The sequence below is a fragment of the Poecilia latipinna genome, unplaced genomic scaffold, assembly GCF_001443285.1.
Source record: "Poecilia latipinna isolate Pla-1442-1.1 unplaced genomic scaffold, P_latipinna-1.0 Scaffold3139, whole genome shotgun sequence".
Taxonomy (NCBI): domain Eukaryota; kingdom Metazoa; phylum Chordata; class Actinopteri; order Cyprinodontiformes; family Poeciliidae; genus Poecilia; species Poecilia latipinna.
Window position 1 is genome coordinate 1 of NW_015115755.1, and position 18,106 is coordinate 18,106.

At 38.3% G+C, this 18,106-nt stretch overlaps 1 protein-coding gene across 1 annotated transcript in view; it reads right to left on the reverse strand.

Annotated features, from left to right (window-relative positions):
• Window positions 1-626: 626 nt before the first annotated feature.
• LOC106940231 (cubilin-like) overlaps window positions 627-18,106 on the reverse strand; it is a gene marked incomplete at both ends in the record, with an annotated part of 43,524 nt that continues 26,044 nt past the window's right edge. The window contains 15 exons of the mRNA XM_015022912.1: window positions 627-749; window positions 866-982; window positions 1,298-1,454; window positions 1,619-1,800; window positions 4,780-4,948; window positions 6,768-6,949; window positions 8,729-8,888; window positions 9,527-9,714; window positions 9,925-10,081; window positions 10,838-11,019; window positions 11,464-11,624; window positions 12,157-12,346; window positions 12,780-12,910; window positions 15,470-15,692; window positions 16,557-16,722. Of these exons, the coding sequence (XP_014878398.1) occupies window positions 627-749; window positions 866-982; window positions 1,298-1,454; window positions 1,619-1,800; window positions 4,780-4,948; window positions 6,768-6,949; window positions 8,729-8,888; window positions 9,527-9,714; window positions 9,925-10,081; window positions 10,838-11,019; window positions 11,464-11,624; window positions 12,157-12,346; window positions 12,780-12,910; window positions 15,470-15,692; window positions 16,557-16,722 (2,488 nt within the window). The remainder of the gene's footprint in view (window positions 750-865; window positions 983-1,297; window positions 1,455-1,618; window positions 1,801-4,779; window positions 4,949-6,767; window positions 6,950-8,728; window positions 8,889-9,526; window positions 9,715-9,924; window positions 10,082-10,837; window positions 11,020-11,463; window positions 11,625-12,156; window positions 12,347-12,779; window positions 12,911-15,469; window positions 15,693-16,556; window positions 16,723-18,106) is intronic.

Sequence of the window (18,106 nt, forward strand, 5' to 3'; positions counted from 1 at the left end):
CAGTCTTATTCACACCCCTTCAAATAAAGTGTTACCCATTTGGTTAAGCTGGAGGCACACATATGAATGATTTCCCCATTTTCACCTACAAATGGAATTCACCATTAGTCAAAGTGGTTTAAAAACAACAAAGTCCATGTTTTGGAGTGATCATAGCAAGGTGTTGTTCTCAGGCCCACAAATAAATGTATAGCAGAGTTGAAAACATGTCTGTCACCAGGAGGACTGCAAACCTGGCCCAGTTGCACCAGGTTTGCAGTCCTCCTTGGTGCAAATTAAGTCAGGGCCAGAATTTCAGCACACTACTGTGAGAAATTTGTAAATGGTTAATGGCTTTGACTTTCATAGAGCTATATCAAGTCCAAAGGACCCCAACATGCTTCACACTACAGTCATTCACCACATGCTGATGGTGGCAAGCTACTGGGGCAGTCTGACAGAGGGGAGGCTGCCATGCACTGATGCCAAGGGGCCCTCTGACCACCACCAGCAGGCATGGTGGGTGAGGTGTCCTGCCCACAACAATAGAGGAGGGCGGAGCAGGGATTGAACCAACAACCAGTCGATTGCAGGGTGAACCCCTCTAACCATCGCCCCCATTTGTAGAAGACTTTATCTGTTTGTACCATACCCACCTATAGAGGGAGCTTGGTAATTGTCTCCATCAAGTATTTCTACAGCGTCGTGTGAGCAATTAGAGTTTATCTTCTCCAACTCAAAGTCAGTGAAGGACAGGGTCACATGGTTGACTAGCCAGAAAACACAGACACAAATGAATCTTTTTAGGTTTAACAAAGTATATCATATATAGCATAAAACAATACAAAACATATTTATTAATTGACAAAGGCAGCCCACAGCTTACATGGTTCCTGTGCTTTGATGATCCAGCTGCAGTTCTGATTTGGTGGATATTTTGCAGGGTACCTTGGTGATGAAATTGCCCCACCATTATTGTCTGTTATAATGGTTGCTCCACAAGCTGTCAAACAAAAGATTGGTGTTATCCATACTAGGATGTGATCACATTTGGGCTTCCTCTACCTGAAACAGGAGAGCAGTTCTCCCAGTGCCCATTCACTAAATTGTCCACTCTCCTGCAGGCCCACCGAAATACATATTGGAGAAAATATGAGAAACAGGTGGAAGCACAATATGACCATGTAATAATCATATTGTGTTTCATTACATGATGCACCTGAGCATCAGCAGCAATGCATTCTGTTAGCATTTGTGAAACGGATAGATAAAATAACACACAACAAGAGACTTCTTATAAAAAAGAAGAAAATGTCACCTTCAGAGAATCTAGCACTGAAGCCTCGATGATTTTGACTAGAGTCTGATCTAAAGCGGACATAGATGGTGTTCTGGGTGGAGGTGATGGAAGGAGGTGGGCTGGACCCACACACATGGGCAAGCAGAGGAAATAATATGCTCGGACCATCATGGACCTACAGTAGAAGAAAGAGTTCAAAGGTCTTTAAAAGGTGTGTAGCTAAAATGACTGAAACAAAGTGTGGTTAACCAGAAAACTCATTTTTCTTCCACGCCCTGTTTTTTACCGTTGTGTTTTATATTAACATTTATTTCATAAACAAATCTACGAGTCTCTTACAGTGACATAATCAAAGGAACAGTTGCTGTGATTTTCAATATCCAGGTCGGTGAAGTTTAACAAGATGCGGTGACTGGCATCCACACTGATCATCCATGAGCAGTCCACATTGTTGGGATAGCTGGCTGGGTACAGGGGTGAATGGATCTCCCCTGAAGGAGCAGTGACTGGCCCTCCACACCCTGCAGGAACAAACACCACAAACTTCAGATTACTGTGGTTCTTCTAAAACTGCAGGAACAGTTTACCTCACTCTAAATAAAAACACATAAGAAATGGATATAACATGTATTTAGTCTTTGGCAAAATTTCTTCTTTCATATTTCAAATGCACTGGTTATGTCTCAGCACCAGAAAATCATGTCAATGCTAAATGCTGACATGACTGGAAAATCAGTAGTGTCAAAATAATTTACACCCCATTATCATCTACCAGCTAAAAAACAAGTACAGTTCAGGGATTCCCCCAGTGTATTATAAGCCTGGCAGCCCACAATGCTTTACTAGTCCCTCCACCAGGCTAAGCGCTGCTTGTTTTTGTTTTTAGAAAAATTTATAATTGGGGGGTGGGGATTTGCTTTTTTTTTTTTTTTTAAGCCAGATTGCAAGCATCTCTGTTGCTCTGGCAGAGCAGATTTAGTCCTAAAAGTGGTATATAGTTGATGCATTTAAAGCCAGGAGAGCGAACCAATCACTCAGCCTCTGCGCGTTGCCTCCGGCGCTATAGCTGCTTGATTTCTGAAGTTTACCTCAACGCGGATCGTGCGCTCCTCCTTTCACTCAAACTGGACACAGGCTGACCTGTATGGATATTTACATCAAAACCCTGTTAAGAATTAAGTTTCTTTGAAGAACTATACCACGTTAGCTCTGGTTGCGTAGCTCTATGTGAATCGCAGGTATAACTTACAGTTGCACTTTCAGAGGTGCGTGTTGAGTGGTTAGAATGGTTTATTTAGTGCTTTTCTTGTGTGTTCACTTTGGACTCTGGTCCTCCATTGTTTGTTGTTTTTGGACTCTTTCAGGCGTCTGGTAGCCGCCTTTTGGGGGCGGGGGGGTAAGAGTATTGTTTTTTGTGTGAATTTTTGGTGTTAATTGTGTTCCTTGGTCCTTGTCGGGTCCTAGTCGTGTCATTTGTCATGTGTCTAATGTCCTGTATTCCCGATGCTACCAGTGTCTGCGTTTCCTTGCCTCATCGCTCACCTGTGCTGCCTGGATTTCTGTTCTCCTTCGTGTTTGTGACTAAAAGCATCATTTTTCACAACTACCTGCAACGAGTCAACGACTCCATCCTATCCTCACCATCTATAACTCCAATTCATGACATCACTATGCAGGGCAGGTCCAAGGCTGTCTGAGGCCTTGAGCAGGATTTGACTTAGAGGCCCCTCTTGCTGCTAAAAACATCAGCACCTCTAACAGCTTTTGTGTTAGATTTAATCTGGGAGACGGGGACTAGTTTAGTTAGCCAACCTAAAAAGCAATAAGTCATATTTGCAGTTTACTAAATTGTATTTGTGAACAAACAGAGCTCAACTCAAAAATTAAACTTACAGCATTAGATTGTAGATGTGGTAACAAAACAATCTAACTATGAAGATTGTTTTTTTGAACTTTTACAAAGTAAACTTCCCAGCTCCTTAAAATCTTAAATTTAAATGTTAAACAATTTAAAATCTTTTAATGTATGTATGCTGAAACCATTAAATCAAATTTAGCAGCATTGATCATCTCACTAAACAAATGTTACATTTACATGTCTGTGGCCTGTGTTAAAATATTAGCATTTATGGGGCCCCTGAAGCCCTGGGGGGCCTGATGGAGCTGCTGACTTAATTTGGATTAAACAGACGTGAAAATAATTGATATTCATTTTATTTCTATTTTTTGATTAGTTGTTTTTAAGACTAGTTGTGGGTTTAAATAGTGTTTCACTGGTGATGTTTTCCTGTAATATTTTTACGTTTCCTGTATCTTTTAATACAGAAACATGATGGACTGCTGGTGGACCACCTTGGCACCCCGATCACCAGGCTTAGCAAGTTTCTGGAGGAGACCCAGTTCATTTGACCAACATGTTTCTTCTGACTGGAAGTAACATTTACTAATATTGTAGAATTTGATCTGTGGTGTAAAGATTAGAGTGATGGTAGGAAGTCCTTCCAATCTCAAACTTGGAGCTCATCAAAGTATAAACAACAGCCAAATAGATGAAATATGGAAAAATCAGCTCAGCAATGGATAATTGGAACAATAAATGCTTTTTCATATGGGGTGCTGTTTGTAAAGTCACATAGTAAAAAATGATCAGAAATAATTTGGCTTCTTTAGCATGACATAGATAAAGACATGTGGATGTTAATTTTTCAAAGTCATATTTTCACCATGTTATTCCTAAATTTATAAGTTTAAGAGTTCCAAACTAAATATTTAAATTGCTTGCAAAATATTTAGTTTTATTCGCCAGGCTGTCAGACTGCTGACCTCCCGTCTCTGTTTGACCCCGTCCCTGGATTTTAACCTTAATCTTGGTTATTGTATGTACTTATTTTACCTTGTTTTTATTTATTTATTTCATTTAAATGTTTGAGAGATTATTTTTATATTTATCTGTATGTCCTACACACATGGTGAGGTGACTATTAAAAAATGATGCTACTGGATTTCACAGCTCTATTTCATTGACTATGTGAGTTTTTGATAATGGAAAAAATTAAAATGGATGAAAGGCATTTCCCCCATTTAACTTTCACTCTCAGTTATCAGGCAGAGACCAGTGATTCTCTCTCAAGCAGCACGTTATTAATTCTTGCAAGAATGAGAACAGCAAGCACACATGCTCTGTGTCTGCTCAGTCTGGCCTGTTCTAACTAGACACAGAGTCACTACCTTCCTGTAGTTGACACAAAGTTTCTCACAGGCAGTTTGGGAACCATTGTTTCTGTCTCCGCATTAGGACATTAACAAAAACCTTTAAAACATTGAAGAGGGTCCATTCTTATCTAAATCCTCCCTAAGTTCCAGCAGAGTGAAAATGCAATAAGCCTCACACGAATGTGGCTACAGATGGAAGAGGGAAAATTAAATAGTTTCTTGGGGTTATAAATAAAGAAGCAGAAGCTATTTTCCTAAAGTATTTTCACTGACTGGTACTGACTCACCTCCCTGGAGTTCTGTCCAGCTTGCATTGAATCCTCGACCACTGACATAGGCATCAGATTTAAAGCGCACTGTGATCTGGTTTCCTGTGCTAGAGACTTGCATTGGGTTGGAAGTAGTGCTGCAAAGCCTGGCCAACCTGGGCGCCTGTAAGTCTGGGCCTCCATACACCTACAAAGAAGTCATTGCAAGTTAACTTGTAGCCCATATCAAAAATCAACACTTTGTGCACATTTTCAAAAAAATGTTTAAGAAAATGTTTTATTGTCTCAACACAAATATGTCTTAGGACTCTCAGTTTTTATATTCAGGAAGATTTATAGGAAGTCCTTTGGTTTTAAATATTAAATTAGAAATGCCCCTCTCGATGAGACAATGGTCACTTATCGTCCTCCAGCTGCATGTGAAATTTCAAACTCTCTGTAGGAAGCCAAGATTCTTCGAGATTTGCATCAATCAGTCTGCTGTTGAAAGCATCATCTCTGTTGCCACCACCTGTTGGGGCAGCAGCATCAGAACCAGGGACATAAGAAGACTCAACAGCCTGATAAAGAAGGCTGGTTCTGTTCTGGTTCTGTTCTGGTTCTGTTCTGGTTCTGTTCTGGGGACTGCGGAACCTCTGGAGATGATGAGGCAAAGAATTATTCTTCATAAAACCAAGAAAATTATGGACAACACTGACTATCCTCGTCATGAGACTGTTATGAGAAAATAGAGTATCTTCAGTCAGAGGCGTCTTCATATTCACTTTAATACAGATTGCTACAGGAGATTTTTCCTGCCAACAGCAGCTACAATAATTCTGAAGAATTTGAATTAATATGACTTACAACATTTAATTTCCCTTTGGTATCAATAAGGTATTTGAAAAAACTAATTTAAACCATTTCTATTCTGCTTTTCCTCACTCTCTGGGTCAGCTTTACTCTACACGCAGACCCGTTGCCATGTGACAACATTTCTGCTAAGTAGCAGAGCAGAGAGTAATACATTGACCAGAATGCCCTGCACTGTATTTAGCTTCCTGCTTTGGAGCGATCTCTGGTCCACTTGCATTCATATTTCATTCGGACCACACCAGAGTTCACTTCAACCGAACCAAAACTGAGGGTTTCAGGAGAACCAGAGATCGATTGCACATTCACACCTTCCCAAACGAACCGGACCTTCTAGACAAACAAACTGGAGTTCAATTAAAGCAGACTAAATAAGCCTGGTGTGAATGCATCCCAAGACAAAATAATTGATAGTTGACTTCAGGAAATGCAACAAGAATCAACCACAGATTTAAATCAATAATGTTTGTGTGGAGATTGTGTACTAATTTACACTTTTTGGGGTACACATCTCTGACTGTCTCACCTGGTGGTGGACAAAAAAGCTTTGGAAAGAATAATCAAGTCTGTGAAAAGAATTAATGGATGTCCACTTCCTTCCAACATGCGTATTTTGTCCAAGGCAAAGAACATCATTAGAGATGTCACCCATCCTGGTTATCACCTGTTTGAACTGCCCCCCTCTTGAAAGGCGATATGGGTCTATCACAAACAGAATTTCCAGGTGTATAAGGAGTTTCTTTCTATAAGATGTGAGAGTTTTAAAAGGTTATTCATTGGTATTTTAAACAAGGCTGATATTTAATTAAATTGGTGTTTTCCCTTTTTTATGTTGCTTTAATGTAACCCATTGTGATACATATTGAATCTTGTGCTGGAGGCTCAATGACAATAAAAGGCTTATGACTTTTTGTTTTTACTTTTGCGTTTCCATTCTATTTCTGAATTTCAGAAATAAATGATAGCAATATTCAGGTAACTCTGATGCATAGATGAGTTGCATTTTTTCCATGTAACCATCAGAAATGTTGCTTTTTTTACTTCAAGTAGAACTGCCCAAAGATGTCACTAGTTGAGTTTACACTGGCTACAGCTTAGCAGACCTAGAAACATGAATGTGATTGTTTTTGGCTAAGAAATTGGACATTACTTACTTCTAGTACATCATAGTTGCAGTTATCATGGAACTCCACATCAAACTCATGGATAGTCAAAGTAATGCTGCTTCCAGGTGTTGTGGTGATATACCAGATGCACTCTCTGTTGTCAGGATACTTGTTTGGATAGCCCGGGCTGCTAATGGAGCCATTGGGCCCACCAACATCCCCTCCGCAACCTGCAATGACACACATCAATGACGGGCCACAACTACAACTGGTTCCATTTTGCCTAGATTGACAGTTGACAACTGGCCATCTAACTAATAAGATGTAACAAAGATTAGTTTCTTTAACTTTTCTGTCTGATCTGTGTATTCTAACTTGTAGCAACTCAGCTTTGTTAAACCTTATGCAGTTTCTCTCTGACTCACACTGGAAGACCCTGGGAGGAACGGTTTTTGTTTCACCCATTTAACAAAAGATGTGATTTATTTGATTATGAAAAACATTTGCTGTTCAAATAATGACAGGTAAAAGTTCCCACACTAACCCTAACCTTTGCAAAGTTGTTGATATTTAAACTGGCCAGACCCATTTTGTTCTCTGGAAACAGTTTCACCAGTCTAGATCATGTGACCTCCGGAACATGATGTAGATGTTCCCACAGAGGTTTCTCTTTAAAATTCAAATGCATATTTTTAACTAGGAAAGAAGAAAATGTTCCATGTTTGTCTTTATCCCACTTTTTCATTAATTTACTCTGACATTTTTCTCAAGGTATCATAAAATCCTAATTTATCCATCAATTGTTGTCTTTGAGAAAACATGAGTTTTCCACACCAAAAGAAAAGAACCAAATGATACCAGATACTGGAACATAAACTCCCATCCTGAGTGTTTAAGCCTTGCAGGGATAGGAAGGAACAGGCCACCAAGGAGGATAGGCAGCCATTTTTCGCTATTACTTTTACGTATTTGATGAACTGATGAAAAATTACCTTCAAACTTAAAATTGAGACTATTATTGTATGGCAAAATATATTCCCCTAAATTTAGCTTGGAGTTGCTGTTCATTTATTGCTTTCCTCACTTAATACTTTCTAAATTACTGATTAATACATTGATTTAGCTCCAAAGATTTCCTTAATTTTTTTAAAAAATTCATCTTCTTGTTTCCTTGAATTGTAATTCAACAAATCTAAGGATAGTTTGGTTTCATTTATTTGCATTTCTTTTAGTCCCAATAGCATCATTACTCCTGATCAGTCAGAATCTAATGATGGAAAACATTGAACATTTGCTTCTTATTTGTGTATATTACTTCAAAAACATTAAAAGAATTGCACTTTAATTGCAAAGTTCAATGTCCATTCATTTGGTTCAAAACTCTCAAAGTAAAATATTTGAAAAGTTGAGTTGGTGTCAGTGGGGTGTTTGTCTCGCTGCCAAACTTTATTTAATTATGTGCACGTATGCAGTTTTGCATATTTTTTAAGGGAACTTTTTTGTTCATTTATTGAAGTTGTATATTTAATTTGACAATATGCAAACTGTTCTTTATCACAGAAATCAGTCTTTATTTCTTAATGGTTTAAAATTCATCCTTTATACTAGCATTCCATGCAGAACACTGTGAAAAGTTCCCATTTGTTCATGGCTGCTATGGAGGAAGGTGAGCTGGTGTCAGCTGACTTTCTGCTGAACTCTTTTGTCTATTTTGTGCAAATTGACAAGAGAAACATGAGTTTCTGCTAACACCAGTTAGGCTGAACTGGAACTTCTGTGCCATCTTCATTTAAACAATGCAGAACTTGATGGTCTGCAAGAAGAAACCCTAAACCTGACTACAACGGCCTCTGGTAAATTCCTTTTCATCAATAACATTTTGGATTTACAGTCCTTTGATATTCTGACTATTGTGCAATAAAATAATTGCAGACAGTCCATAATATTATGGCTTATTATGGATTGGATTATGGAAAGCTTTTACATAATAATTGTAAAACCTATCTCACCATTCTGATACCACATCATCTGAAATCCAGGCATGGATATGGAGGAGTCTGTTCTAAACACCAGGGTGAGGGCGGAGCTTGTAGTGCTGTTAGCTGGAGGTGGTGTATTCCCACAGAATGCACCAATCAGAGGAGCTTGCTCATTAGGGCCATTATAGAGCTAGAAAAGAAATATTAGGAGAAATGTTTCAATATAAAAATATTATGCTATACTTCTGTTACTAGAAATATTCACACAAACTGCAAATTTAATAGGTTAAACTTATGAAAGTCTTAAACTGTTTACATATTGGGAGGATGGAAAATTAAGTTTATGAACTTTAAGCTTAACCTTTAAAGTGTGGAAATTTTTTTCTGCTGTGAATTCATTTTGAAACAGAAACCTAACATTAGTTTGAACTTTGCAAACCAGACAGTGTGCTAAGTGGCTTCTGTGTTATAAAATGCAATGCTTCTCTCTCTGCTGACAGGAAGTTTGACTTCCTGTTACCAGGTCTCATGCACAACATCTTTGAGAACCAATAGCTGCCAGCCAGGGTCCTGCCCTGCTCCAAGACACCGTCCCCAGGTCATCCCCACACCAGCAGTCCCAGTTGAACCAGAGCAGAGAGTTGCTCACTGATGTGTAAAACCACTTTCGATTGTCTAATTGGATTTATTCAAAAGTGAGAGATACAGGCAAGAGTAGTTATGGGTCAAAAGAAAATGAGGGGAAAAACGCAGTCCCACATCAATGTTACTACAAATGTTTTAGATGTAGTTGTAAAAAATATGGTAAAACTGTGTGTATATTTGTACCTTTATGTAGTCGAAGTTACAGTTGTAAGTGTCTTCTAACTGAAATGCGGTGAAGGTGTAGTTAATCGTGTTTCCACTGCTAGCCTGGACGGTCCAGCTGCACAGACTGTTGCCTGGGTAGTTGTTAGGAAAGTTCAGCGACTCGATTACTCCTTGGTGTTGATGTGAGATAATTATGTTGTGACACTCTGAAAACAGACACAGTAATGCAAACTAAAGTACACTGCAAAACTACTTTGATTCAGATGTATCTTTTATTTTTTTGCTTTTGTGTATTTTACTGACAAGCTAGAAAAAAAAAATTATTTAATAGATTTAAAATATCTATTTTAATCTATTCTGGTAACGTTTCTATTTATGCAAAAAATATAATTTCTAATAAATAGTTTTTTGCATACTGGTGTTATAAAATGCAATGAAGCCGCCAGTGTTCACACTGCTGTCTGTGCGGAGTTTGATGTACAGTTGATTGCTGGAAGAGTTGATCGGCCTTGGTAGCTCAGTGCCACACAACTTGGCCAGTTCTGGAGCAGTGCTGCTGTTTCCATCATGTACCTAAAAACAAATGACATCAAAATGCTATTAAGAAAGTTAAGATGGATAACATGGCAAGAATGTTTAATGCACTGCTTTGAGTGGGGGAAAAAATGAAGTGTCCTCCTTGATGTCATACTTGCATGGGACAGAAACATGGGGTTTCTGCTAAGTATTCTGAGCAGTCAAATGAAAGGAGTTTGTTGCTGAATTAAATAAGACCATTGCAATAAGCCTTGCTTACTGAAATGACTGTGCTTAGCAATGTGCTTCTACAGTTCTGTATGGAGATCTCAGATTCAGACATTTTCTACATTTTTGAACACTGCAGTAAGATGAAAGTATAATGATTTACTTTCCTGTTGAGATTTTAAAGTACAATAATAACATGAGTTTAATTGTAGGTTTTCACTTATTTTCAATATTACTAGAGACTAAATTCTTCCAATTACTTTAAATCATTTCTACTGTCAGTACAGTCAGCTGGTCTGTTGAAGCGAATTCTACCTGAACAGAAAAGCTGGTGTTGCAGGGATTAGATATAATATGGATATGATGATATATGGTTTCTCATTTGATAAATATGATTTGCTTTAGCATGTGTCTAGAATCAGAGCCATTTACATGAGGATAAGTGCCAAGTATGTTTAATAGCTAATCATAATCCTACATTAAAACCACACTTAGTGTATCCTGCACTTTCTAAAATATCAGGCATGTATCAGGTACTCTTATGTAAATTAGCTATTTTAGAACCTGTTGAGAGACACTACTCACAGCTAGGTAATCATAAGAACAGGATGAGCTGGATTCCAGGTGGAAACCTGAAAAAGACAGTTGGACCTGGCTGCCCTGACTGGTCCTAATGTTCCAGTAGCACTCAGCATTGGGATGATACGGTAAAGGATAATTGGGAGAAGACAATCCTCCAGAGGCAGTTGTCAATGTTCCTCCACAACCTTTATGAAAACGAAGTAAAGCATGTAACTGTATTACAGTTAAAAAAAATCTGAGAACATTCATAGGTGCTTCATCTTTATGCAAGATGTCAGAATAGTGTATCTTTTATTTAAATATGAGGCAATAAATTCCTTGTGCTGTAAAGATATAACTCATCATCAGAGAACTTTGGCATAAGGTTGTCTCAGTAATATTTCTACATCTTTGTCGTCATCTCTGACAGAATCTGATTAGTGGTCCTTTTTCTAAGTTTTCAGTGCTGTAGATTCTCAGTCAATAAAAAAATAGCCACAACTGAAACATGAAACTGAAGGTTTGATGCTGTTGGACTAAACGAGACAAAATAGTTTGGTGTTTGGTTATAACTGAATCTCGATACTTTTGCGATCTAAGCCTCACAGTGTAGATGAAAGAAACAGATAAAGAATATAATAAGCATGTACCTGTCTGTGTTCCATCCCAGTGCGCAATGAATCCATGACTTGTGATTGAGGGATCAGAGTGGAATCTAATCCATAAACGATTGCTATGTGACACCACAACTGGAGGTCTCTGACTGCCACAGAACTTACCAATCAGGGGAGACGTCTCATAGCCCCCATCCCTGTAAATTCAACAGATTTCATTTGTTGTGTTTAGATACAAAATATGCTAAATATACCTTGCAATGTTTTTCTTAATATACGTCTTTTCCATCCTGTTGAAATTTTAAACACCTGCATTGTGAAATGAAGATGACGTGATTAAATAATTACCATTTTTAATTTCTAAGACTAAACAGATTTTTCATTCCTAGGATCTTAAGCATGCATTATTATTTGCTTGGATTCATGCTGTTTAAAGTCATTTTTCACTGAATCTTGCTATTTGTGATAAAAGAAAAGTGAAGATTTTGGGAGGACTATTGTAGCCACTATAAATAGACTACTTGGTCTTTTATATAATAGACTGAGATGAAGAGTGGCGTAAAGCTGTTTAGTTTGCATGTGATGTATTTTCACAATTAACATCAGTCTGGTCAAATGAGCTTCTGGGTAAGGTGTCCCATTCTGCAGTGGTAGTAAGAACCAACAGATAGGAAGAACACAAGGAGATTGGATTCAGTCTATAGTCTATTACTGGACTTCATTTCATACCTGATTTCCACAAAGTCAAAGCTGCAAAAAGGAGGAGTGCCCTCCAACTCAAAGCTGGTGAAGTTCAACAGAATCTGCATGTTGAGCTCAACAATGATCTTGAAGGTGCAGTCTCGGCTGTTGGGATAGCTGTTAGGATAGCTTGGAGAGGTGAAGGTTCCAGTTGGAGAGGTAAAGCTCTCACCACAGTCTAAAAAGCAATAAATAACAATTCTATAAATAAATATCTGGTCAATGTATGAAACCAGTCACCTGAATTAGTCCAAATCATACTAAATGAGAGCATTAAGTAAGGACAGCAAAGTCAAGATTCCCAACACAAACTTGTGTCATATTGTTGAAGGTTGAAAAAAGTTGCTACTTAAAAACACTAGTTAATATTAACAGTCTTCTGATTCTTGCACTGCATTCTTGGAGAATTGACAGTTATGTCCATAACCAGACACTTCATGGATGAATATGAGAAAAGATTTTCTCCGATTAAGCTGCAGTAAAAACTTTACTTTTATTGCCTTTACTTTACTTTAACTTTAACTTTAACTTTACTTTACTTTAACTTTACTTTTATCAATTGTTTTTGACAAACTGAGTACGAAACATTGAAGTCTTTTGGCAGACTTTACCTGTACTAGCATTGATGGACACATAACTGGCAGAGAACCCTTCCCCCGATAAACTTGAATCAGTCACAAACAGAAGGGTCATTTGGTTGTCAGCACTTGTTATAGATGGAGGTACTGAGCGCCCACAGTACCTGTACACATGGCAAAAGACAACATGAAAGTTGCTACAGAAAATGCTTCAACTTTCAGTCACCAGGCATATTCTGTGAGGAGCTAAAATCCATGAATTATTGAAACCCCTAATACAGATTCTTATAACTGTCTATTTTAATAGTTTAAACACAAAATACACCTTATTATTAATATCATGATATATTATTAATAGTAACTGATAATAATAAGTATTATTAATATACTGTACATTCATTCACACACAATGAAAACTGTCTTGGAACAATCAGAAGCTAAAATCTACACAATGTAAAGACAAAAATGTCTCTATTTCCGATAAAATACCAGCAGTTGTGGTTGAAAGAATTTTACTGTAGTAAATGCGGCCGCAGGTTATAAGACATTTCTGGCAAAGTCACTTTAAAATTTCAGAACTGTGAAGCGCTTATGGGAAATTATTAATTCGTGAAAAACTAGCCAAACTGGTAAAAAAGAGTAATGATGGGGAAAATGGGTAATGGAAGAGATCAGGGGTGGCGAACATGCGGCTCTTCGACGGATCATGTGCGGCTCTTTGAAATTTCCCACACTCATTGAAGGCAGCACTGATAAAAGTGTGAAATTTTAAGCTAGCGGTAGAAGTCTGCAGTAGCTGTAGGAAAGGCGGAGAGATGGAAGCGGAATCAATTAGGAGTAAAATCTGTTTCCATGGTAGCAGCTTTCCTCAACAGGTCTCTGTATTTCACGTCGGTGCTGTGAAGCAGAGCAAGCAGCTGCTTGTAAACAAATGTCAGAGTTTGCAGCAGGTTCTGGTGCCAATGAAGGGAAAAGCAAACCGGTTCTGATCACATGAACACAATCAATGCTGTGCATCGCGGTTACGCGCAGAGTGGCAAGTTCATGGATTTTAAATATGGAATTATATTTCTACTGCAGAAAAAAAAAAGAACAAAAGTGAGAGAAATCAGAAAGAAACAGAGACACTACGAGAGTTTAACGCGCTGTCTTAAACCTTTAAGTACGGTTTAATTTGTATCAATGCTTGAATATTAATTCACACTGAACTGAATCCAGGAAGTTTTAAAAGTGGGCGAGGGTGATCTTGGGTTGCTACACCAAAAATATTGGTTAAACTACAGTGTAAAATATGCAAATGGTAGACTTCGCCACAATACCCTGAAATAAGTACAAATCTGAGCCATGCCAGTAAATTGTCCTTCATGTTTCAAAAACGATGCACAGCATGAGACACTTCCACATCCACCAGTTTGGCAGATGGAGCTCAATTTTCTGTCTGTCTGAATGAATTTTTACTACACTGTCTTGTTTTCACTGACAAATGTGAAAGAGTTGGTTTGAGTAGCTATAACAGAGTACAAACCAAATTTAAAGACACTTATTCAAAAATGAACATTGTCAGGTGTACCACTAAAGCCTTAGAGACTAAGGAAAAAGCTGCTTCAGCAAGCAATGTATAAAGCTATGGTAATCTTGAAATTGTTGTATAGCCCTTTACAGTCATGATTAGCTTTATTTGGCTCTTAATGCTAAACTGGTTCACCACCTCTGTAACAAATGGATATCTATTTTCTAAAAAAACAAAACATGTTTTCATACTTCATCCTTGAGACTGAAAGTGAAGTGTTATATACAAGGCAGTTTTTACCAATGCCTCAATTTAACTCTGCTTTCTTAAAGTTCATGTGAAATGTTTTATTTCTCAATGGGGATGTGGACAGTGGGAGAAAGTCAAACATTGTGCTGTACATTGTTGAGTAAACTGCCATGACAGTTAATTTGAACTCTTTTACAGTACTATTTACCATATTTCTTGTCATTACAAAAACACTGAAACAAAAGAGACAAATTTCATGAAAATACTCAAATTGCACAGAAAGAACACAGTCATGGTAAGGCTGACTGTTGTGACAATCTTTTCTGTCATCATGCCATGACTCAAGCATTTCAGCAAAACTTAAGTTAACTATTAGCTTGTAAAAGATGACTAAGTCTTTATTTGATCTACAAAGCTCCTCAAGCTTCTTTAAGGGGATCGTTTTGGAATCTTCACAGTTCCAGTTGATCCATGATAGAATTTTTAGCAATGCTCTCTCATTCAGAGTCCATGGCAGATTTTCTGTTCTTCACATCAAACTAGCACAGAACAAATAATACTGAGCAATAAACGACATTAAACTACATTAAACATTACATGCAGTGAACATACAGTGGGTGCGTTTGTTCATTTTTTAATAGTAACATTAAAAGTTTTAAAATACTAAAACTATTCCATCTGACAAGGTGGCAGGTTTGCCATTCTCATTTAGTTACAAATGAGGTTTGATTTGTTTCATGTTTTACACTTTCAAGTCTTCCCATTAATGTAGTTTTGCTAATCCTGACATTGCCTAATGGTAAAGGTGAGATGGAGAAATAAAAAGCCTAGGGGTAAAATGGACATCTATGGGGAAGTGGAAGGTGTGAGGATTGGGAAGTGCTTTTATACTCTGATGTGTAACTTTCTCTTTCAAAATGTTCTTATTTCTTAATGCCACTTTATGTGTGAGTATGTGTTGTACCTGCCAGTCTTGTTCCCAGTTGTTCCAGTCCCATCATAAACTTCAAGATAGTCATAGTTACAGTTAGTATGGTACTCCAGGTTGAATGAGTCAAACAACAGCCGAATTAGGTTCCCTGGTAAAACACTAATGTACCAGGTACAATTGGCACCATGTGGATAGTTTGTTGGGTGACCAGGGCTGGTAATGGTGCCTGAAGGACTTGTCAAAGTATCTCCACAGCCTGGTACAGGACATAAAATGGTTACATTGTAGAGATCATACTTCTACCACTTTAAAATGTGCAATGTTAAATAAAGAACCATGAACCAAATTTTGATGACATTTTTTTTAAAGCATAACAGTCTTGGAAAATAGCTTGGTACAGTTGTTAGCACTGTTGGTCTTGGGTACAAATCCCATTCTGGACTCCTTTTACATGGAGTTTGCATGTCCTCCCTCTGCACGTGTTTTCTCTCCAGTTACTCTAACTTTCTCCAGCATCACAAAAACATGGATCACAGGTTCATTGATCTAAACTGCCCTTAGGTCGGTCAACATATGAGAAGAAATTTCATCACAAGGAACTTTAAAAAACTTTTGTGGATTTTATTTAGCAGTTGTCATAAAATAATGTGGGTAATGGGAGAGGGGTCATCAGACTGGTACTTGAACACATCACAGTTACATCAAGGACTAAAGCATCCATATGTGGGTTGCAGAGTTTATCCCTGCACCACCATAGCACCTATGAGTCACTTTTTAAGACAAACCAACACATATCAGTTCAAACAGAGCTATCACAGCAGTCAGCTAGGTAGAGTATGTCGACTGCTGGTCACTAGTAGATATTAGGGATACCACAGAGACATACTACAGCAATAATGTACAAATTAACTTAATTGTCAATAAAGTCCAATTAGCCAGTTAGCCAAGCATGTCTTCTTTTACGCATTGGAGGAAACCAATGTGCCCAGAAAAATTCCTGTATGGAAATAGTATTTTAGATATGAAACTAACTAGATTTACATCAGTATATTTCTTCTGCTTGTCTGACCAATGAGCATAGTCAATTAGGACTCTGACAAATAAAAAATATTCCTCCCACCCTCAATGGCAGAGTCATATGCTGCTTCAAAGCCATGGTTGTTGACAGAGGAGTCTGTGCTGAACTGGATGTACATAGATTTCTGTGTTGACTGGAGCCTGGGAGGAATCTCGTCACCACAAAATTTCCCCAGGAGGGGAGAGCTAGGTGAGGGTCCATCCCTGACCTAAAAAGAGAGATAGTTTTTGACTTCTGTCCATCACCTTGGCAATTATCATTTCATAGAAAAAAAAAACACCAAAGCAATAATCATTACACAAAAATTACTTTAAAGATCTTACCCAAGCTTTACAAATATTATAAGGAAAAAGGTTAAACAAAGAAAAGTGATGTTGACACTGAAAGTATTTTGTGTCTTTATATAGATATACTGGTAATTATTGTGTTCAATGGAAGACCTCAAATGTAGGCACCATAAATCTGAAAACTTTTACAAAATCTAAAGTATTTGAAATAAACAAATATTGCTTCAAGCTTAATCAGCTAATCAATGGAAGGGAACAGGCACATGCCAAGTCCATCCCACAATTAAATAAATCAAGATGTCCTGGCATGTGGGGCTACCGGATGGGTCACTTAGTTGGCCAGTGGCCGGTGGTCCGTCCACGCAGCTCTCTGCCAAAGCGGACAACTCGCAACATCCTCTAGTTTTGTGTTGCCACAATACCTCAAACTGCGTCATATCAAATGCCTTTTCTACCTAGCTTCTGCTGCTCCAGTCAGATTTCGGCAGTGGCAGCCGAGTGGACCTGTAAACACATTAACCAGCACAACAGTCTAACAATGAAGAGCGGCGATGTGAAAAACCCACCCCATAAAACCCAGGCAGCCAAAACAGCCTCTGTGGCTCAACAGTCACGAAACAGCAAAGCCTCGTCTGCAGGTCTGTCCCTGATAGTGCCTTATAAATTCAATCTTCCTATTGGTCCCTGGCATCCAGCAGAGACATGCACAGCAGAATGGCTCCAGCTCTTCATGCAGGGCCAGCCTAAGGTAATACGGGGTCTTATGCAGCGTTCAGTTTGAGCATCATGAACTCTGGTTTACATTCAAAGTCTACACTTACCGCCTCCTTTATTAGGTACACCTTGCTAGTACCGGGTTGGACCCTCTTTTGCCTTCAGAACTGCCTTAATCCTTCGTGCCATAGATTCAACAAGGTACTGGAAACATTCCTCAGAGATTCTGGTCCATATTGACAAGATGGCATCAAGCAGTTGCTGCAGATTTGTCGGCTGCACATTCATGATGCAAATCTCCTGTTTCAACACATCCCAAAGGTTCTCTATTGGATTGAGATCTGGTGAATCTGTGGAGTCACCAGATCACAATCTGGTGACTCCACAGATTCACCAGAATCTGTGGAATCTGTGGTTTCTTGTTGTGTTCAAGAAACCAGTCTGAGATGATTCAGGCTTTATGACCTGGCGTCATAAAGCCTGCTGGAAGATGGATGCACTGTGGTCATAAAGGTATAGACATGGTCAGGGATAAGTATTATTCCTGAGTATTATACCAATTGACCTGATGCTCAATTGGTATAATACTCA